The 23,091-nt window shown below is 46.6% G+C and overlaps 1 protein-coding gene across 1 annotated transcript; it reads right to left on the bottom strand.

Annotated features, from left to right (window-relative positions):
• Positions 1-2,360: 2,360 nt before the first annotated feature.
• Positions 2,361-22,835, bottom strand: Glo1 (glyoxalase I). The gene is made up of 6 exons (XM_051153389.1): positions 22,648-22,835; positions 13,183-13,265; positions 9,184-9,324; positions 7,559-7,626; positions 6,442-6,531; positions 2,361-2,632 (listed from the first exon to the last, which is right to left on the bottom strand). Exons 1-6 carry the CDS (start codon positions 22,729-22,731, stop codon positions 2,544-2,546), a joined length of 555 nt encoding a protein of 184 aa, XP_051009346.1. The 5' UTR covers positions 22,732-22,835; the 3' UTR covers positions 2,361-2,543.
• Between the last annotated feature and the right edge of the window lie 256 nt (positions 22,836-23,091).

Raw genomic sequence — 23,091 nt, 5'->3', positions numbered from 1 at the left:
GCTGCTGGCTGTCGGGCCTTTCCGTGGACTAACAGCAACTTGGGAACACAGCCCTCCACAGCCATGTTGTCATGTTCTACTTACTATGCTATGGGCAGCTCTGAGGGCCTCCCAAATTCCTGTCTAAGCCTACTCCCCTGAGTGACACTTGATGAGCTCTCTACTTGGAGCTTCCGGAATGGGCTGAGTGTCCTAGTAAGCTTGTACCATGTGAGGACACAGACAGTGCCTGTGTCCTGTTAGTGAGGAGGAGGAGGAGGACCCTCACCGACACGGCATCTGCTGCTGCTCCACCTTAGACAGTTCAGCCCCTGCGGTGTGAAAAACAAATGTTTAAGTCACCTAATCTATGGTTCTTTTTGTTACGGCAGCCTAATTGTGACCAAATCATGGTCAAAACGCTGCACTGGGAAGCCACGAGCGACCCTTCAGCCACTGGCTCTTTATTCAAGCGGCTTGCAGTCCCAGCACATGGGCAGGGCTGTAGCGCTCAGGTGCTGTGTGGCCGTGGAGCAGCAGCAAGGTTCCGGAGCTCCCATCCATTTTCCCCAGGCAAGTGGATTAGAAAGCGCAGGGGTTCCTGTTCCTGCCAGGGCCACACCCATTTTTCCAATGAATGTAGGAATGAACTTCAGGGATGAGGATTATCTGTAGGCAAGATGCACTTAGCAAGTAGTGCTCTCCCCACCCCCACCCTGGAATAAGGTTCAAATTGTGAGATGAACTGCATAGGTTGGCCCAGTACTGGAGATTCAAGCACTAGACATCAGACACTGGCCCTCCTAAATTCCTGTGATCCACCTTTTAGGTTTGTCTCTCTCCTGAATGTATTTCCCTAAAACCCTTTAATTAGGTATTCTCTCCCAGAGTGCTTCGACCTGACTACAATTTGTACAATCATGTGTGTCCCTGGTTCAGCACGAACCTACAAGACCTTACACAGAGGGACTCGCCACACAGAACTTTACATAGTAAACAGCGTTCGTTTTATTTCAGTCTACAGTTTGTTTAAACTCCTCACATAAATCCACTTCATCCCAAAAAGAAACAGGGTGTCCATAGTTGTATAACCCTTGACATTGCCCATGCCCACCCACGTCTTTTACTACAGCCTGCAGAAGACTTCAATGTAGTCTGACCTCAAATTGGGTTTTATTCTCCAGTCCTAAGTTTTCCAAATTGCCTCTTAGACTTCATCCATGGTCAGTCAGCGGAGAACACCACAGAGCTGACTCCTGTTATCTGACTTATCACTGAGCATAATTTACCCTAAGTGATCACAAGCTTCATGAAGACCCTAAGGGCCGGGGGTACACTGACACAGGTGTCCCCTAGAGCAGCCTTGCACTATAGAGGTCTCGGTTTCTTTTGATATGGTGTTCAAGCCTGAGAGCCAAGGTCCACAGTAGAAGACTAGAGTGGAAGGTACTGTGAGGCATAACGCAGCTACTAAGAGTGATGGCATCCGAGCCCTCAGGCCAATCAGGCGGGAAGTGCAGTATTCATTCATAAAGCATGCTACAGCCGAGCCCGCTGTCTAAGTACACAGCAGTAACAGTAATCCCCTCTGCTTTCACTTTCCCAGAAAAGTAAAGTTAGTCCTTGAACTTTAAAAGTAGTTTATACATATACATACAAAAAATAATAATTAGTACTGTCAGTGTCCTTGTCAGCACGACTCAGAATTGCTCTCAGGAATACCCTCTCTTTTGTAAACCAAACACTACACTGTTTGAAGTACATACGAAGCCTCCTTCCTGTTCAGGGTTCTTTACTTTCTGTTATGAAGTTCTTTCTGAGGACTGAAACCCCAGCAGGTAACAGCCCCCAAAAAAGAAATGTTAAAAACGAAATCTTAAATGATTAATCAGAAACAGACTTGAGTCATATTTAAGAGACAGGCGGTAGCAAGTGTAGTCTCTGAAGGGAACTGTTCTAATTATTATCTGCAAAGTGAAGCCACACAACTTTGTCAAGGTCATAACATAAATTGCTACTTGAAAATTAGGTTAGCCGGGCGTGGTGGCGCACGCCTTTAATCCCAGCACTCGGGAGGCAGAGGCAGGCGGATCGCTGTGAGTTCCAGGCCAGACTGGTCTACAAAGTGAGTCCAGGATGGCCAAGGCTACACAGAGGAAACCCTGTCTCGAAAAACCAAAAAAAAAAAAAAAAAAAAAAGAAAGAAAATTAGGTTGACTGCTGGGTGTGGTGGCACATCTTTAATCCCAGAACTCAGGGAGGCAGAGTCAGGGGGATCACTGTGAGTTCAAGGCCAGCCTGGTCTACAGAGTCCAGGACAGCCAAGACTACGCAAAGAAACCCTGTCTCGAAAAAGAAAAAAGAAAGAAAGAAAGAAAGAAAGTTAGGTTTACTAAACAGAGGATGGGAGATTTTAAAATCCTGCTGAAACAGGACAATGAAAAGGATTTCAAATGATTTGAACTGGAGCGAAGATCCATCAGTCCTTGATGCGGCTAGTGCCTCAGCATCTTGATTCACACTGTTTCTTGTCCCCAATACCTCAAAAGAGAATTCTCACAGAATTAAACAATCGCCGATGATTGGTTGGGATTCAGAATCTCAATCCAGTAGCCGTCAGGATCCTGAATGAATGCCAGACCTTTCATTTTACCTGTACGAAGAAAACCTCCCATTACTAGAAAGGTACATTTAAAAAAGAAAACAAAACAAAAATTTTCATTTCAATTTTAATATGCACTTGAATGAAATTGATTGTCAATAGCTTTCACTCTAAGAAGGCTGTGTTATGGTGGTACCATGTTTATCCAAATGCCTAGAATGTCACTTTCCAGAAGGAGCTGGAAACAGCTCTGATGTCAGGCCCTTGCCTCAAGTGGACGTTACCGTATCACCAGTCACAGAAATTACTTAGGAAGGAAAAGATGATAGAGGTGTGCTCAAGGGAGCGGGCAATGTGGCCTCTTCACCCAGCTGAGACCCCAGACGCCTGGGTCACAGAAACCCTATTAAACAATGCACTAGGTAACACAAGTCCTGTCAATCCGACTCTGCCTCTTGGGGATTGTAACCTCAATGGAGTTGTTCGCTTAGATGTATGAATGTGGCCTGTGAGGTTGATTTTCTTGAGGACTAAATGCTGAACTCTTCTGACTCATGTGTCTGCCTCCTGACCCCAGTGTCAAGGAATACAAATAAAGGTGGAAAAGAGAGGGTGAAACACAGCTAAGCAAGCTCCACGGTGATGGCGGAGGAGGAACAGCTGAGGATGGCAGTGACTTAACCTGATCTAGATAGAAGGTAGCTGGAGTCAAAACACAAGCTTGGACTGTGTGGCTGTGCAAGAATAAACAGGCTCCACTGATTCCCAGGCGTTCTCAAGAGGGAATGAGGAGCCGGGCGGTGGTGGTGTGCGCCTGTAATCCCAGCACTCAGGAGGTAGAGGCAGGTGGATCGCTGTGAGTTCGAGGCCAGCCTGGTCTACAAAGCAAGTCCAGGACAGCCAAGGCTACACAGAGAAGAGAAACCCTGTCTCGAAAAACCAAAAAGAAAAAAAAGAAAAAATAAAGAGTGAATGAAGAAGGCAGAAAAAATAAGCCTGCTGACCTCGAGTACCCTCCCCTGCTCCCCCATCCACATCGGGGGCCAGGTTCAGCGGCTGCAGACATGTCCACAAACTCTGCTTTGCCCTGAGTGGGGGGAAAGCCTCTGACAGGAAGAGCTGTCATTTCCAGGAGGCAGGAAGCTCAGTCCGGCGCTTATCCAGCCTGTCTTCCTGAGATCACACAGATCCTTAGGGACTATTCTGCCAGTCAAGTGGCCTGATGGATTACAACAGCTTACAGTTGTCGGAAAAAATAGCTCAGAGGCCAAACTAACATAATCTAGGAACATAATTATATATATTAAAAAAAAAAAAAAAACAGAACAATGAATTATAGATTTGAATTCAACATGAAAAATTGGAACAATGGACAAAGGGCTACGACAGTATGTGTAAGTGACGAGCATTGTGAAGTGTCACCAATGTGAACTAAGACCAGGGCCATGTTAGGAGCCCAGGGATGAGAACGGGAACAATAACAGACCAAACAGGGAGCTCAGGCTTCAGTGAGACCCTGCCCGTTAAATAAAGTGGAGCATCCTCAGGGAGGATGCCGCTGTCAGCTGAGGCCCGCACACACGCAGACACCCCGCACGCAGACACCCCACGCTACACCCGCACGCGACACCCCCGCACCACCCGCACGCAGACACAGAACGCAGACACCCGCACACAGACACACCGCACGCAGACACCTCACACACAGACACCCCGCACACAGACACCCCGCACGCAGACACCCCACACACAGACACACCGCACGCAGACACCCCACACACAGACACCCCGCATGCAGACACCCCACACACAGACACCCCACACACAGACACCCCGCATGCAGACACCCCACACACAGACACCCCGCACGCAGACACCCCACACGCAGACACCCCGCACGCAGACACCCCGCACGCAGACACCCCGCACGCAGACACCCCGCACACAGACACACCGCACGCAGACACCCCACACACAGACACCCCGCACACAGACACCCCGCACACAGACACCCCGCACGCAGACACCCCACACACAGACACCCCGCACGCAGACACCCCACACACAGACACCCCACATGCAGACACCCCACACACAGACACCCCACACACAGACACCCCGCATGCAGACACCCCCACACACAGACACCCCACACACAGACACACCACACGCAGACACCCCACACACAGACACCCCGCACGCAGACACCCCCACACACAGACACCCCACACACAGACACTACACACCCAAAGAAAAAAAAATGTAAAACTCAGATTCATAATGCTGGGGAAAGTAAAGCAAAAGGCTCCCAGAAGAGATGATATAAAGTACAAAGAAACCTGAATCACACTAACAGCAGAGTTACCACAGCCTCTTGTCTGCAGAATGACAGGCAGGGAGTGTTTTCAAGACTGAAGGAAGATCACCCTGGGATCCTCAACAGAACTCATCCATCTGCGCCTGGCTCTCGTGACTTGTCTCAAAAATCTAACCTCACAGAACTTTTGGAAATGGTTCTGGTTGAGGTAATAAGACAGGGAAGTCTAAACATTTCAAGGGCTAGAGAGATGGCTCAGAGGTTAAGAGCACTGTCTGCTCTTCCAGAGGTCCTGAGTTCAATTCCCAGCACCCACATGGTGGCTCACAGCCATCTATAATGTGATCAGATGCCTTCTTCTGGCATGCATAAAAACAGTGCATTCATATACATAAAATTTTTTTAAAAATAATAATGTGAGCTGAGGGGAACTTGTTTTCTTACCGAGGAGTTCCCTTAGCAAATGTCTTATTCAAAATAATTTTCTTTAAAAAAAAGAAAGAAAGAAATTTGTTGAAATGTTTCTTTTGGGGGGCGGGGGTTGTGTGTGTTTGGTTTGTTGGTTATTTTGGATTTTTTGGAGCTGGGAATTTAACCCATGACCCAGTGCATGCTGGGCAAGGTTCTACCAATGAACTACTTACTACTTCAGCTCATGAAATGCTTCAAACTAAAATAAATAAAATAAATGTCTCAAACTAAAATAAAGTAAAATAGTAACTGAGTTTAGTGACATACTATAGTCAGTATTATGGAGGCTGAAACAGGAAATTCACAAATTCATGGGCAGCCTGGGCTACACAGAAATAACCTATTTTTAAAGCTAAACATCAATTTTTGAAAAAGTATAGAGTAAGAACAGGTCGGGCTGGAGAGATGGCTTAGCGGTTAAGAGCACTGACTGCTCTTCCAGAGGTCCTGAGTTCAATTCCCAGCTACCACATGGTGGCTCACAACCATCTATAACGTGATTTGGTTCCCTCTTCTGGCCTGTAAGTGTACATGCAGGCAGAGCACTGTATACATAATAATAAATAAATAAATCTTAAAAAAAAAAAAGAACAGATCTAAATATAGCAATAATGATGCATATGAATCCAACAGAATTCAGATATAGGCTATTTCAAGGCACATACCCAAAGCATAAGTATATATAATTATACAAAAGAATGAAAAATATCAGTTATTCACTAAAGTAAGCTGACAACATTATATTAATAAGATACATTTCACAGAATTCATTCAGGAGCAACTAGGTACACCCTGAAACCTGGAAAGGTAGAGGCCAATGAGAGGAAGGGGCGAGGCTAGGAAAGGGGAGTGGGTTTCCATGGCTCTCCAGACCCTGTGTCTACTCCCAGGTGAAGGCTGACAACATGTTCCTTCTTCTCTCTTAAGCGTGCCAGGCATTGTCTGCACGTTCCTGTGCTGCTAGGCCCGCTGGAGCTTCCTGTTACTCGCATCCAGTCACATGACCTCAACAGCCACTTAGATGTGTTAATCAATCATAGTCGTGCACACAGTGAGTGGCAGATGGACTCACCGTCATCGGGCTTCTTCACAAACTTGACACCCAGTTCTTCAAATCTCTTACAGGCACTGTAGACATCAGGAACAGCAATCCCGATGTGACCTTTGGTGATGGCATTCCCCGTGCCAAAACAAAAACAAAAACAGCGCAGGAAGAAATATTATAAGAGTGCACCCGAGTGCCACAAATAGTTTCCAAAAATTACTTCAAAACATAAGGCCCTTGACAAAAGAATTAAATAGGTTCAAAATCTATATATTTAACAATGAACTGTTGGGCGGGGTTGTGGTGGTATATGCATTTGGTCCCAACACTTGGGAGGCAGATGTAGGCAGATCTCTGTGAGTTTGAGGCCAGCCTGGTCTACAAAGTGAGTCCAGGGCAGCCAGAAAGTCACTTAAAGATAAACCAAAAAACATGTCATTTACTCATGTCTAAGGCCTAACTGTTGGCATTCACTACGTTACCTAACCGAAGCTTTCAACCTGCCATCTTAACAGGACGCACATTTTTAGATGTATTGTCTTTATGTGTAGTGAGTATGTGGCGCGCGCGCACGCGTGTGTGTGTGTGTGTGTGTGTGCATGCTGATGCCTGATGAGGTCAGAAGAGGGATTCAGATCTCCCGGAACTATAACTATGGGTGTTGTGAACCACAGTGTGGGTGCTGGGACCTGAGCCCAGGTCCTCTGCAACAGCAGCATGTTCTTAGCCCCTGAACCATCTCTTCAGCCTCTTGACAAAACTCTATCAGAAAAATGGGATTATTATTAACCATAGTTACCACTGTTTTTAATTGAACACTTTCCTAGAGGGAGATGGAGGTTTAGTTTAGTGGTAGAATTCTTGCCTGATACATGCAAGGCCGGGGCTCTAACCCTACCCCTATAATAAGGTTTACTGGAAACATAATACTGTGACTTTTACAGTATAATATTATGAGAAAGTAAACACAATGAAATTAAATAGCTGCTAAGTAAATTTCCAAGAGATAAAGATAACTATATCCCCAATAAATTATGCTTGAAAATTAGGTCATTCGTGTCTTAGGTTTACTGTACCCATTCGTATGGACACCATGTAAAATTACATACACGTACAAACATCACATACAAGGAGGCAAACATACCAAATCCCCGAGGGTCTGAGTTGCCATTGTGGTAACTCTGGGTCTCATCATCTTCAGTGCCCCAGTTGCTACGGAGAAAAGGGAAACAACTGTGACGGCTGCTCTCTTTTTTTCCAAGACAGGGTTTCTCTGTATAGCCTTGGCTGTCCTAGACTCACTTTGTAGACCAGGCTGGCCTCAATCTCACAGCAATCTACCTGCCTCTGCCTCCTGAGTGCTGGGATTAAAGGCGAGCTGCTCTTAACTGTCAACTTGAGGGGTTCAGAATCACCCTAGTAGGTGCATCTCAGCGTGTGACTTTGGTGGATTTCCAGAGAGGAAGACCCACTGTCAAAGAGAGCAACATCTTCAAATGTCCTGCATCGATGGGAGCTCCAAGCCTTCTATCCCAGCTTAGGACCACTGAGGCATCCAGCTTTGTGCATGGAGCAGCTACTGGGCTCTCTGCTGCTCCAGTGTTCAGCCACCATTGATGGCTCTACCCACTCTACCATGCAGGACAATCTAATAGATCCCCTTCTGTAAAACAGCCATTCTGATGGTTCTGTTCTTTGAAAGAGCCTTGCCTCAGGGGACAACTTACATCTGACCTCTGAATAGCCTAGGGAAGGGGAGCTCTCTGAAGCCTCACTCTGCTTGCTCATTACTTTACTACAAACACTTTGGTTTCGCCTGTACAAAGGGCAAGCCAGCAAAGAAGATTCCAGCTGGGTTAAAGAGACACGGTAACTCGGGCACCTGGACAAGAGCAAGGATAAGATCACAGTAGCTGTCAGTTTCTACACTAAGTTCTGGGAACGTCATCAAGTATCAAGGCAGTTGCAGGGACTAGATCTGAGATGCGACATGGCCACGTAAGCAAGTCTTTCTGAATCAAGGGATGCATACGAACGCCAGCACACTGCATCAAAGGCTCTGTTGTTAGTCACTAAAAAAATGCAAAGAAGCAGTGTAAAGAAATGAAATGGGGGCTGGAGAGATGGCTCAGAGGTTAAGAGCACTGCCTGCTCTTCCAAAGGTCCTGAGTTCAATTCCCAGCAACCACAGGCTACAGTGAAATCTGCTGAATCCAGGACAGTCAAGGCTATACAGAGAAACCCTGTCTCGAAAAGAAAAAAAAATCTCTTTGTCCTACAGATACCATAAGACCCAAATATCCACGCTTAAAAACAATGAAAAGTAGGTGTGGTGATGCACGCCTTTAATCCCAGCACTTGGGAGCCAGAGGCAGGTGGATCTCTGTGAGTTCGAGGCCAGCCTAGTCTACAAAGTGAGTTCAAGACAGCCAAGGCTACACAGAGAGACCCTGTTTCAAAAAACCAAAATCAAACAAACAAACAAACAAACAAAAGAAAACCACTGAAAACTGCTGGGCATTGGTGGCACACACCTTTAATTCCAAACTTAGGGAGGCAGAGGCAGTTGGATCTCAGTGAGTTTAAGAGCAGCCTGGTCTACAGAGCGAGTTCCAGGCCAGCCAGAGCTACACAAAGAAACCCTATTCTCAAAAAACCAGAAATAAATAAATAAATGTTGATTTAGACTGGCGAACACACACACACACACAAAAAGTAAAATATCTTATGAAAACTAGGATATATAGAGAGACAAAAAGGCCTACGCACTGTGTCAACTCAAGTGTAGCTTTTCTGGAGAACGTCCACGCTGTTCTTTCTTTCTTATCCTTGGGGATGTCATTCTTATCCTCATAAGCTAAGAAATAGAGTGAAAACTTCATAGTAGGAAAATCAAACTTCTGGAGTAGCCTGGAAATAAAAGAAAAGCCAGAGTCATTTACAATAGCAAGGACAATTCATACCTACTCAATGTAATATTTAAGTTCTACTGGGATAAAGGCTATATATAACGTACTTGCCTTAGTGAGAAAAGCATGGGAAAAAATTAGTGGGTAAGATCTCCGTCTATAAAGCGCTTGCCATGTAAGCGTAGGCCTGAGTCTGAGCCCCAGCACTCATGTGAAAAGCCAAGCGTGATGGTGTGTACTCGCAATAGGGGCATGGGGAGGGAAGGCTGAGACAGGCCAGCAGGTCTGCAGGGACCAGTGAGGGATCCTGTCTGAAAACCCGAAGTGTTCAGTCCTGGGAAACAGCACTCAAAGTAGGCCATGGCCTTTATCTATGGCATGCAAGCACACAGGGACGGATACACACACACACACACACACACACACACACACACACACACACACACACACACACACAAATAAAATAAAGGGCTGAGTAGAGAGCCAAGGAAGGCTTGAATGCTGACTGGTTGAAGTTGTGAGTGAACGTCAAGGACAGTGCTGAGACCCATGAGAAGACAGAGTCCCCTCCACACCCCTGGGCTCAGAGGACGGCAAAGCCTTCCTCTAGTCCAAGCGACAATGCTAGCAGTGTACACAAGGACACGTGTTTACAAACATGTGCAAACACATGTGCACAAACATGTGTGCAAAGCCAGCAACAAGAGGCTCCTCCAGAATGTTTCCTGCCTGAGATCGCTGGCCTACAGACACCTCCTACTCACACTAGCCTACCCTCGTACTGACATAATAAACCAGCGAGGCTCCAGGTTGCTGCTGCAGCTGGTTCCATTCCAGAGTGCTCACAGACCACCTGACCCCAGCAGCTTTTCTGTGCCCAGGTATCTGTGTTTTAGTGTCCGTCCTCCTCACTCCCTCACCACCCCTAGCGTACGGGTCAGGGGTCTGCAACTCGTCTTTTTTTATTTTTTCTATGTTCTGTGACTTCACCATGTGGCCAGGGATAGCCTGAATGTACCAGATAGGCCCGACTCATGCCCTGCTTTGGCTTCCAAGCGCCTCCATTCCAAGGGTGACTCAGCACGCACAGTTCTCAATTATTCAAGTTTAATAAAATTTAGCTAGAGCCATGGTGCTTATTTATAATGTGGGAAGACACTTTAAGGCTTTGCTTCAGTGAACTGTATAATGCCCTTCCCTACCATTCTTTCTGCTAAACACATCTAGTGAGTTCTTCAAAGCCCACCAGGAAACAGGATGGGTGACAGGAGAGAGGGGCAGATTAGTATCACAGAAAGCGTGAATGTCAGCAACGGGGGACGGGGGTTAAAGTCTCAAGTGCTACAGAAAGGTGAAACAGGATTAAGACTTCAGAAAGGTCACGGGGTATGGAAAGGTCCTTTGGGAGCAGCTCCAGCATGGCCGAGCAGCTGAAGCAGAGGCCAGGAGGAAGGAGGGGGACCAAGCAGGACAGCAGCCAGCATCGGCTGTGCAGATCTGCTGCAGAGATAGTGACAATGGGACAAGTCAGGGAACAGAGGGCAAGAAACCGCCTCCAATACTAAATTAGTCTGTTTGTAGGCGGAAGGGAGTGTTGCTGGCAGGAAGACTGAAGAAGTCCCGAGGTTTTTTGTTTGTTTGTTTTTGTTTTGTTTTTCGAGACAGTTTCTCTGTGTAGCCTTGGCTGTCCCGGACTCACTTTGTGGACCAGGCTGGCCCCAAACTCACAGCGATCCACCTGCCTCTGCCTCCCAAGTGCTGGGATTAAAGGAGTGCACCACCACGCCTGGACTAAAGTCCCGAGGTTTTAAAAAAGATAAGAAGTTACAGTTTGTCAAGTCAGCTTAAAGAATGTAAGATCACAGTCATGCAGAACAATATTCATAATATCATTTTTTAAAGATTACTAAGGATTAATTATGCTCAAAACTGACCCTGTTCATACCAAGCCTAGCAAAAGCATAATGTCTGTGTGCATATACACATGGGTACATGTAGAGGGAGTGTGCATGAGCAGGGAGGGGAAGAGGCTGACACAGGGCATCGGCAACTGCTGTCCACTACCTTTCACATCAGTATCAGTATGTGACCCTACCTGGGCCAGAATTGATCAGTAGGCCAAGCTGGGCTCAACTTACAGAGCTCCACCTGCCTCTGCCCACAGAGCGCAAAGAAGAATCTTCTCACCAGCAACAAGACCACAGTTATGCCCGTCATGGCAAGCCCTTTCCCAACAGAGCCATCCCCCTGCACCTGAAGCAGTTTCAGAAGTCTGTCCAATCTTTTAGCTACTCATCCCTGTTCTCAGGAGGCCTAGACCACTAGATTTATGCATCAGTTAACCACAAATAAATTCACTCCAGAAAGGATTGGACACGTCAAAGAGACTATCTCCATCCTTACTCTAAAGTGAGCGTCTCACACTTAATGACCAACTAGAAGCAATTGAAGCAAAGGAAGCAGCTTGCTTTCGGCAGCTGAGTAGATCCCGGTTAGTGTCAAGTTGCACCCTACTTGGGAGCTCTTCAAAGCCAAGGTCAACCCTGGAGGCAACTGCATATGGACTCAGCTCTGCCAAGAGCTGGCTGTGGGGTCTGAGACCAGAAACTTAGTTTCTTTTTTTCTTTTTTTAAGATTTATTTATTTATTTATTATGCATACACTGCTCTGCCTGCTTGTACCCCTGAAGGCTAGAGAGGGTGTTAGATCTCATTATAGATGGCTGTGAGCCACTATGTGGTTGCTGGGAATTGAACTCAGGACCTCTGGAAGAACAGTCAGTGCTCTTAACCGCTGAGCCATTTCTCCAGCCCTAAAACTTAGTTTCTTAGGACATAAGAAAAGACCCAAGGGAATGACAGGCTCAGTGCCTGGCCAACAGCATGTGTCTGTAGGATATGCTTTCACTCAGGCCTTTATTTATTTATTTATTTAAGTCAGGCTGGCCTCAAACTCAGAGATCCACCTGCCTTTGCCTCCTGAGCACTGGGATTAAAGGTGTGTATCACCACCTCCCAGCCATTCTGTCCTTTGCATGGAAAACCACTTTTTCTGGAAACAAGAAACTAAGAGCAGTTTGGGGAGAAGGAAGCTATTCCTCTTCGTTTTGCAGGTTTCAGAACTGGCCACATTTTCTAAGCATACGCAATACAGCTGTATATCTTGAGCTGTTCTCTTAAAGTTCATGGAAGTAAATGAAAGGCTATAAATTTCATTTCATTTCATTCTTTATGTATGTGTGTTATCAAAAACCTCACGTTATTTGAGGAAACGAACCAAGAAAAGCCAAATTATCAGTTATACCTGAGTGAAGCTGATGGAAAAGAAAGCTCAGCGCATCAAACCGCTCAGATGCTCACAAACCCCATGGCTAATGCCTCTTTAGCAAAAGAGAATGCAGCCTGTAAAAGTGGAACCAGGGACCAATTTGAAATAAATTCATTCCCTTTCTAAATAGTATGCCCTGACAGTCGTGGTTTCAGAAGCAAACAGGGCTAAAAGCGTCTGAGCACTTAAAGGGTCTGAACACTTGAATGATTTATTTGGCCAGCTCTCAGGCAGCTGGGAATTTGCAGAAAATGAAAGTGTGTGTGCCTATTGTTACCCTTGAGTCTGGTCCTCACACAGATGTCTAGTCAGGCCTCCTTGAAGGCTCTTTAATCAAACATTTCCTATTACTTAAAATAAATAAAAAGGTTTTTTTGCCTTTTTTTTTTTTTTAATTTATTTCTGAGAGGAAAGGAGCTTGTGCCATGGAGGTTAGGGGACAACTCTGGGGGACTCAGGTCTCTCCTTCCAACACTGAGCCATCTTCTTTAACACCGTGCTTTTCAACATGAAGGCGCTAAGAAATACTTACGTCAGTCCAAGAACCCTCGTGTAAAAATCCAGGGACTTCTTAGGATCCTTGACTCGCAGCATTGTTTGCTGCAGTAGGAAATCCTAAGGAGAAACAACAGAGTATGTGAACCTTCCTTTAGCTTTCAACACTTACTAGCAGCTTTCTCTACGCTTTCCTCCGTAACAAAACAGAACAACAAGCCAGCATTGTGATACAAACAGAACACAAGAGGAGGAACAGGAACACCCCACAACACCCTCACCCCACCTCCAGCCTCCCCGGGTTCGGTCCTCACACCTACTACTCACACTCCCAAGCCCCTTGGCCCAGTGTTGTCCCATTGCAGGCTCCAGGGTGGGGCAGCTGAGAGCCTTCAGCTAACAGTACTTGAAGAACCTGGCCTTCTTGCCCCGTAGCCACTAAGGCTTAGTGGGACCTTTGTGGTGGTTTTGGGTGGGTTCTTGGGACAGAATCTCCTCATATAGCCCACACTGGCCTCAAACTTGCTGTGTCATCAACTGGTCCTTGAACTCCCTGACCGTCCAGCTTTCACTCAGGTGCTGAAGCTATGGGCATGAGCCCCCAAGACCTGTTTTAGTGACAATTCTGAAGTGACTCCCACATCATCCCTCTGAGGGATTATTTTGTCTTTTTGCTGGCATTTCCCCACTCCTCGGGGCTTCAGGTGTCTAGCCTCTAAATAAACTACTAACAAGTGCATTTCTTCTCTAGCTTGGCTGGAGCGGCCAAACCACAGCTTTATTTGGTATAACAAAGAATCCAACCTCTATCATTTTCCCCCTAGAGACAAGGTCTTCTGCAGCTCTGGCTAGCCTGGAATGCACCAAGCACATCTAAACTGGCTGTAATCCCAGAGCAGCCTGACTCTACCTTCCAAGTGCTGGGATTCGAAGGTGTGACCAACCATGCCCACTCCATAATATTGTAGATGAAAGTATAAACAAGCCTTGCTGAACAATCAAGAGAGAAATGGCACCCTCACCCCCTACCCCCGCTTCCCAGAACTTGATGGCCTGAATCCCATGACCCCTTTCCTTTATGAGGGTTCTTCTTAAAGTAGGCAATTGGGAAAAGACTGTGAGGTTGGACCTCAGCCAATGGAAAGACAGTCACCATCTGCCTTGCTGTAAAAACCAAGTGTGCTTCCAGCCTCAGGATGCTTGCTAGTAACTGGGTTCTGGTACCTTCTTTTATTTGTTTGTGGGGAGAGGTTTCAAGTCAGGTTTTGTTGTTGTTTTGGTTTGTTTGTTCGTTTGTTTGTTTGAGACAGGGTTTTTCTCTGTGTGATAGCCCTGGCTGTCGTGGACTCACTTTGTGAACCAGGCTGGTCTTGAATTCACAGAGATCCACTTGCCTTTGCCTCCTGAGTGCTGGGATTAAACCAACACTGCCTGGCAGGTTCTGGAACACTCTTTGCAGAGAGAAATGGCCTTGAGAAGCTACTCTTCCTCTTTCTCTGCATTAACTGACTGATAACCATGTTAACCGGCAAGACCTTATGAGGTCCTAGACTCCTAGGCAACCAAAAGGCAAAAAGGTAGTCTAACACTTTTGTGAAAAACCTTCAATTTCCACAGAAAACAGAAAGCCTAACTCAAACCATGGTAGACAATACATAAATTCAGAGTGTTAAAATTACTAGTAACACTTGGTTAGGAGCTGATTTCTTTAGGTACAGAAACCATTTTATTTTTTGAGTCAGGGTTGCATGTAGTCCAGGCTGGCCTTGAATTCACTATGTAGCCAAGGATGATCTTCCTGACTTCACCTCCCAAGCACTGGGATTGCAGGCGTGCACTACTACACCCAGTTCTGGGGATCAAATTCCAGGCCTCATTCATGCTAGCCAACTAAGCTGCGTTCCCAGCCCTGATACAATGATAATATTAAGTTATTTATACGTACAAGTATTATGCCCACTCTATAAATGGGAAGGCTACACTGAGTAATTACATTAATTATCTAACCCTTGTAAATTCAGGGTTTCTTCTACCATAAGCACCTCTTACCCTCACCAGTGTTATTCTTCTGTACTCACGGAATTAACACAAAAGGCCTGAAGCTCTGATCACCCCACTGCAGCTGTGATAGCTTGACAAGGACCTAGAAACAATATGAGGCAAGCCTTTGGCACATCTGGAGGGATCATATAGATGAGGTTAGCCTCTGGGCACAACTGGAGAAATCATGTAGATGAGGTTTGCCTCTGGGCACACCTGGAGGGACCATGTAGATGAGGTTAGCCTCTGGAGATGTCAGAAGGATTTAGGGATTTTCTTTTTGTTTTGTTTTGTTTTTTTGTGACAGGGTTTCTCTGTGTGGCCCTGGTTGTCCTAGAACTTACTCTGTAGACCAGGTTGGCCTTGAACTCAGAGATCTACCTTGCCTCTGTCTCTCAAATGCTAGGATTAAAGTCCCCACCACCACTCCCAGGAGCTGAGGACTGAGCCCAGGGTTGTAAGTGCTCCACCATGGAGCTAAGTCTTGATTAGGTTGATCAAAGTGGGAATACCCACAGAAAATGTGGGCGGCACCTACAGGACTGCACAGAAAAAAGAAAACTAGCTAAGCACAAACATTCCTCACTCTGATTCCTGTCCGCTGCAGGGTATGATTACACTGTGAATCCCGAGATTGTGTTATTCACTGGAAAAACCTGTTTTTAGTTGTGATGTGTCTCAGCCTTAGCACACACCTTTAATCCAAGGGCTTTCTGCTTGAATATTGTAAACAGGATTAAATAAAGTCAACCATAAGAGGAGGAGGTGGCATTTCCTTCAGCTGAGGAGGTGGGTCTAGCAGGCTTTCACTCCAGCGTCTGGCTCCAGAGACTTCATTGGTTAATCGAATGATTGAGATTTTGTTTTTAAAAACAACACCTGTCTGTGGTTGTGATGTGACAGCTGCCTCAAGCTCATGCCACCATGACCTCCACACCATAATGGAGTGTAACTTTAACTGCAAACCAAAATATGCCCCTTCTCCCCCATCCCCTTGCTTTTTGCCTGGTTTAGGGGTTTTATTGTTCTTTTCTTTTTTTCTTTCTTTCTTTCTTTTTTTTTGTTGTTGTTGTTTGTCGAGACAGGGTTTCTCTGTGTAACAGCTTTGGCTATCCTGGACTCTCTCTTTGTAGATAGGCTGGCCTCGAACTCACAGAGATCCCCCTGTCTCTGCCTCCCGAGTGCTGGGATTAAAGGCACGCACCACCACACCCGGCTTGCCAGGGTATTTATTTTATCACTGCAGTGAGAAAAGTAATGCTGCAGCCAAACAGCCTCCTCCCCCTCTAACTTACATCATCTAATGGCACACGCCATTAAATCCCAGCACTCAGGAGGCAGAGGCAGGTGGATCTCTGAATGTGAGGCCAGCCTGGTCTACAGACTGAGTTCTAGGACAGCCAAGGCTATTCAGAGAATCCTGTCCTAAAGAAGAAAAAGAACAAAACAAATACAATGTTCCTTATATACAATGATATATAAAGAGCACTGAAATGCATTGTTCAGATGTGGCAACTGCTGGGCTGGCCTAGATCTCTGGTCCAAGACGGAGTCACCTATAACACCAAGATGGGTGGTCAGTGTGGGACCAGCCCCTTAAGGAAAAGGGAAATGAACATTCTACGCTTCTCAGAAGTCCTCTGAACCCTTGTCTCAGCAAAACAGCTTCTCCACAGCCTCCTGCTATTCTAATGGTCTGACAGGCCCCTCGCCCTGACAGAATAAACAACATGGGGGGGGGGGAGATTTGCTTACAGCAGTTGCTTTTAGCCTTCAAGAATCCCCTTTTCCTACCCAGCTAAAAGCACTCTATAAAATCCCAAACTCCCTTTTGGTGGTGCTGTATTGCCTTCTCCTGGGGCAGCCTGGCAAGTCATACCCTGAATAAAGCTTTGCCTCTGAGGCTCTGGTTCTCTCATTACACCACATGGTACCAGGGCAGAGGGCAGCTGGATCAAAGTTCCCTGTTTCTGAGCCTGGGTTGCCTTTCCACATCCGGAGCTGCCCTCCCCTTTGACAATCAGGTAAGAGAGAGATAAGCAGCTCACTGTCCAGGCACTGACCGACTGGCCGGATCTCTCCTCTGAGCACAGCTTTAACAACACCTACAAAGTCACCCTTGGGCTACACTGAAATGACACAAAACGATTTCATCCTTCTTACAAAGCAGTGAGATCACTTTCATGCCAGATGCTAGTCTAAGCAGCGATTAAAACAAAACACAGAAACTACAAAAATATCACGCATCTCCCTCTCCCAGCAAGGGCTACGTGCCTGCGTGGGGAGGCAAAATCCCGAGAGACACTGTAGAAGCTGAGGCGCGCTCTTTCAGACCACACAGAGCTAATCTCAAAGGCTTTCCTTGGCAGGCCTTATCAGAGAAAGCCAGCCTTTCGCCCCCACACTGCACAACAACCCTGGGGCGGGGCGGAGTTTGCAGACAGACAGAGTCAGCTCTAAACACAGCCCAGATTATTTTATCAAACATTAACATAGGTTCTACCTTAAAGGACTCTGAAGATGGAATTAAATGACCAGATGGCCTTAAAATATGGAGATCAGGGTGGGAGAGACAGCTCGGCAGTGAAAAGCACAAGCTGTTCTGGCAGAGGACCTGGGTTCAGTTCCCAGAACTGGGCAGCTCACAGCTCTAACTCCAGCTCCAGGGAATCCAGCACCCCTTCTGGACTCCACAGGCTCTTATACTCACATGCACATACCCACGCACAAACAGACACACCGACACATATGTAAAAATAAATCTTAAATTAAAAAAAAGGGGGGAGAACAGCCTCAGTTAGCTAGGTGTTTCAATGCAATCACAGGAGACCTTAAAGCGTCAGAAGATAGAAGAAGGTCAGAGGCAAGGCAGACACGGTGAGGAAAGGAGTGGCTGCGAGGATGTCAGAAAGGGTAAACTGAGGGCGGAGAGACAGATCACCACCATTTTGGCCACTAACAACTGTTGGAGTGATCTTCCTGTGCACTGTTAATGATTGTCTTTGTAATACTCAATGCTGACTGTCCAGGCAGGGAGGTGAGTACAGGCTGGACTTTGGTTTCTTTTTTTTTTTTTTTTTTTTTTTTTTTTTTTTTGAGACAAAGTTTCTCTGTGTAGCCTTGGCTGTCCTGGACTCGCTTTGTAGACCAGGCTGGCCTTGAACTCACAGCAATCTGGCTGCCTCTGCCTCCCGAGTGCTGGGATTAAAGGCGTGTGCCACCACCAACTGGCCTCTTTGGTATCATTTTTAGGAAGCACCTCCAGCCTCAGTCCGTTGTAAACATTGTTCTCCATCACCCTCTGATTGGTTGAATAAAGAGCTGACCAGCCAATAGGAGCTGAGGCAGGAGAGGCAGGACGTCTGGCAGAGACAGGAACCCTGGGAAAGAATCAGGAGATGGGCAGAGTTGCAGGCTGGATGCAGGAGGAAGAAACTGGGTGCCGGGACTGCGAGGTGTTGGTGGGAAGCAGGCCAGGCAAGTATTGTTGGATTAGAATAGCTGAGGATCTGTCCCGCCGTAGTGCCCAAGCTAATAATAGGTATAAAAGGGGGGCTGGAGAGATGGCTCAGAGGTTAAGAACACCGACTGCTCTTCCAAAGGTCATGAGTTCAATTCCCAGCAACCACATGGTGGCTCACAACCATCTATAATGAGATCTGGTGCCCTCTTCTGACTTGCAGGCAGGATATTGTATACATAATAAATAAAGAAATCGTTTTTAAAAAAGTATAAAAGGTCTCCATGTCATTATTTGGGGACCTGGCAGTCCCAAATAAAGTCCCATTTTAGACAACCAATGAGGAAACTGGGGTATCGGCCCCACCCCCTAAAGGAACCGAGATCCTAACAATCACTGCATAGCTCAAGTCCTCCCCAGGTCCTGCCTGGACTGCTCTCGGCTTCTTGCAGGCTTATGCAATTGCAATTTAGAGTGATAGTTCTAGAATCAGAAATCCGAGGTTTAAAAAAAAGAAAATCAACCCATTGGATTCTCACCGCTTTGGGCATAAATGTCCCCAGGGCCACACATCTGTCTGCTGTACACTAGTGCAACACCGGCTTTACCACTGCTCCCGGACACTGGTTAGTTCAATCATTTTCTCTGTCAAATGCTTATCGTTCAGTACAAAGAGGTACGTTCTCCCGGCAAATGTAAGGTTTATTTCCATTACATACATGTTTAATAAAGTAGTATTAACTCAAGCCCACAGATATGTCTCAGTGTCAGGAGCACGTATGTGCTTAGCATGTCCAAAGTTCCGGGTTCAACATACACATAACGTACACTCCAGACTCACCAAGGAGGAATCTTTGTAAGATCAGAAAAACAAGAGTTTTCAAATTTTGAGTACCCCAACGATTGTTACCTCAACCTACTGCCTACATGATGTAAATCATCACGTGACCTTCTCGGGCGTGGCATTCAGGCTTCTCTCCTCCTGCTGCGTGTGACTCTCACCACAACATGGCCTGTGCTGCACCCTTCTGCCACATTTTGCCAAGGTTATCTCCTTCCTTGGCCTGGAATCTCTCCTGTGTAACTCTCCATCAAAACTCGGTCCTACCACCACTCTCTGCTTAATATGTTCCTTGACCCTCACAGGTGAAATACTTACTACCTTGAGCTCTCTCTCCACAGACTAGCATGATCCATTTCATCTCCCTGTACCCTCACAACAGCTCTGAGTCATCTTTATGTTCCCTTTACGAGTCCCAGGAGCCCTGCCAAGATAGGAGCAATCAAGGATATGAGGATTCAAATGTGTGGCGGCTCCAAACACCCTGGGCTCGCCACATACCGCCGATGCGACCTTTGAGAACCCCATCGCCTCTGTGCTCCCACCATGACAGTCGTCTTCACTGACAACTTGAAACTAGATTTAGAAGCACCTAAGGGGACAAAAGTAACTAATACACCAGAATGCTTTGTAATGCACCTTAACCCCAAATCCATCCCAGTTGGCCTACCTTTGGCAAAAGAAGTCCTCATCTTGTTTACGCCAGTATCCTCGCCCACCCAAAAGCCCCTTTCCTGGTCTTGCAGTTAGTACCCAATCAAGCTAAATTTCGTTCATTGAAGGCCTTTTCCCCACTGCCCTCTACATTTACAACTTGAGTAAGGAGCAGAGAGGGTATAGGTCTCAGCACTTGGGAGCAGAGGCAGGTGGATCTCTGTGAGTTCTAAGCCAGCCTGGTCTACAAATCAAGTCCAGGACAGCCAGGGCTACACAGAAAAACCCTGTCTCAAAAACAAGAAGTACATTTCATATATATATATGTGTGTGTGTGTATATTATTTCATATATTTTTTAAACTGAGATTTTTTAAAAGATGTATTTATTTATTATGCACACAATGTTTTGCCTGCATGTCTGCCTGCATGCCAGAAAATGGCACCAAATCTCATTATAGATGGTTATGAGCCACCACGTGGTTGCTGGCAATTGAACTCAGGACCTTTGGAAGAACAGACGGTGCTCTTGACCTCTGAGCCATCTCTCCAGCCTCTCTCTGAGATTTTTAAATTCATTCAGAGGTTTTTTGTTGTTGTTGGTTTTGGTGGGTGGGGTTGGTTGTTTTTGTTGTTGGTGGGTTTTGTTTGTTTGTTTGTTTGTTTGTTTTTTGGATGCTAAGGATTGAACTCAAAGCCACACAAGCTCTCTGAAACAGGATCTCCCCAGGCCTTGGAATTGCTTGCAACAGCCTGCTACCTAAAATCCCCAGTTCCCTAGGAAGTTACCTGACACAGAATCTGGGTTTGCATTGTAGGAAATTGCCCAGCACTGGCCTGGCAGTGGTGCTGGGCCCCCCCCCCTTTTTTTTTTTTAAGTTTTTCTCTGTGTAGCCATGACTAACTTAGACTAGGTTTGTAGACCAGGCTGGCCTCAAATTCAGAGATCTGCCTGCCTCTGCCTCCCAAGTGCTGGAGTTACAGGCCTGCCCCATCACACCTGGCTTTATTTATTTATTTATTTATTCATTTTATTTAACTTTTTTGGTGGTGCACTCTTAATCCCAGCACTTGGTAAACAGGGAGCTGGATCTCTATATGTTTGAGACCAGCCTGGTCTATATAGGCAGTTCTAGGCCAGGCAAAGCTAGTGAGACCCTGTCAAAACAAAAACAAAAAAGAGAGGAAGGGAAGAAGGAGAGAGGGAGGGAGGGAGGGAAGGAAAGTAGCCCAGTAGGTAAACTTTTCAGTAATGTAAGAAACTAATTCACATGGAATGTGCCAATTTATAGTGTATAAAATAACTAAGGACCAAAGATGGGTCAGGTAAAGTCACTTGCTAACAAACCCAAAGACCTGAATTCCCCAATATCCACATATGGAGATAAAGGTGTCCACTGACCTCTACACGTGTTCCTGCCCGCATGTGCATGTGCGAGTGCGCGCGCGCACGCACACACACACACACACACACACACACACACACACACGTTAAAAAGTTAAATGCATACTAAGGTGCGTGATCATACAAGGAGTGGGAAGAAGTGTGTGTATTCATGACACACCTCGCTAGTCAACCAACAGCTTTGGCAATTAGAACGTGTCTGACTCTTGTAGCCTTAAGGCAAAGAACAAGCAGGGACCAAAGTCCCTCACCATGGATGTGCACATCACCCCCCCCCCCCCCGCCCCCCGGGCTGCATAAAGCCCACATTCAGCCTTCCCGGATCTTACAAATGATGTGACTAAAAGTGTTTACTGACTCAGGGACCACACAGGAATAAATCTGTCAGGCACAATGTCTAACTGTTGGCCATATAGAGACTGGGAGGCACCACACGTGAACGAGCTTCCCCGTCTGTAAGTACAATCACGTTAAGTGAAAGCTTCTCCAGGCCATCGGCTACTGGTGGCCAACTACAAAACGAAAGGGTCAGAAGAACAGTCTCTAAGACTTTCTTCAAATCGAAGTCCTATTACCTGTAACCTCTCCACAGACTCATGGGTGGCCAAGTGTGGATTTAAGCAACAGCAAAGGCCAAGCAAAGGCGGTTAAATTTGACAACCGCTCTAGTCTGAAGGAGTTAAAAGTTGGAGGGAAGGCAACTGCAGAAAATGAGTGCGGCTGGAAGGGACCAGTTATAGACCGGGGCCTTTAGCTATGCGAGCTCTGAAACTGGCCCCTCTAAAGGGCCATGGTGCCTAACCGACGACAACTGCACCCACAGACACGGAATCTGACCCTGATTTGGCATGGCTTCAAGACACCGTGCCAAAAAATAAACAAATCAATGCACATGGGACTCAGGGGTTTTGAAATAACTTTCTGAAGAAGGCGATCCCCTCTTTACTGTTTCTCCCACTGACTTTTATCACTCTCTTCCCAGCTCACCCCACTCCGCCTTAATCCGGCGGACCTGCAGCTACGGCCGGACCAGGTTAGGGTTTGGCCGGGCAGGGCCAGAGCCCCAGGTCCGCTCCGGCCGCCGAGGAGGCCCTGTCGCCCACCTTGGTGCTGGGGTCCGGGTCGGAGCAGCAGCCGAGGGCGGCTTCATCCGTGAGGCCGCTGGATGCGGCTTGTGGCTCTGCCATGGCAGTCCTGGAGGTTCACGGACCAATTCTGCTAGCAAACCAGCCGGCCACAAGCTCCCAAAGGACCGTGGATCGCCTTAGCTATAGACTGAGTGATCGGCCAAGAGGCGGGCTGCCGCGGTTCTCAGCCAATCGCGGTGCACATAGCTGTTGGCTTTCTGCTGATTGGATCCCAGTCAATCTAGTTCGGTACTGCAAAAACTACAATTCCCAGAATGCCACTGCGCATAATGGCGGCAACTCTTTAAAAAGCGTGTTACTTAGTGACCTGATTGTGTTTATAATTACAAAAGTTGAATAACCGCTCATTCATCAGGGCGGCAACTTTGTAGAAAATTGCAGCCTGGTGAGAGTTACTCT

The sequence above is a fragment of the Acomys russatus genome, chromosome 11 (assembly GCF_903995435.1).
Source record: "Acomys russatus chromosome 11, mAcoRus1.1, whole genome shotgun sequence".
NCBI lineage: Eukaryota > Metazoa > Chordata > Mammalia > Rodentia > Muridae > Acomys > Acomys russatus.
Note: the sequence above shows the minus strand (reverse complement) of the source record. Positions and strands in the feature narration are given on the sequence as shown.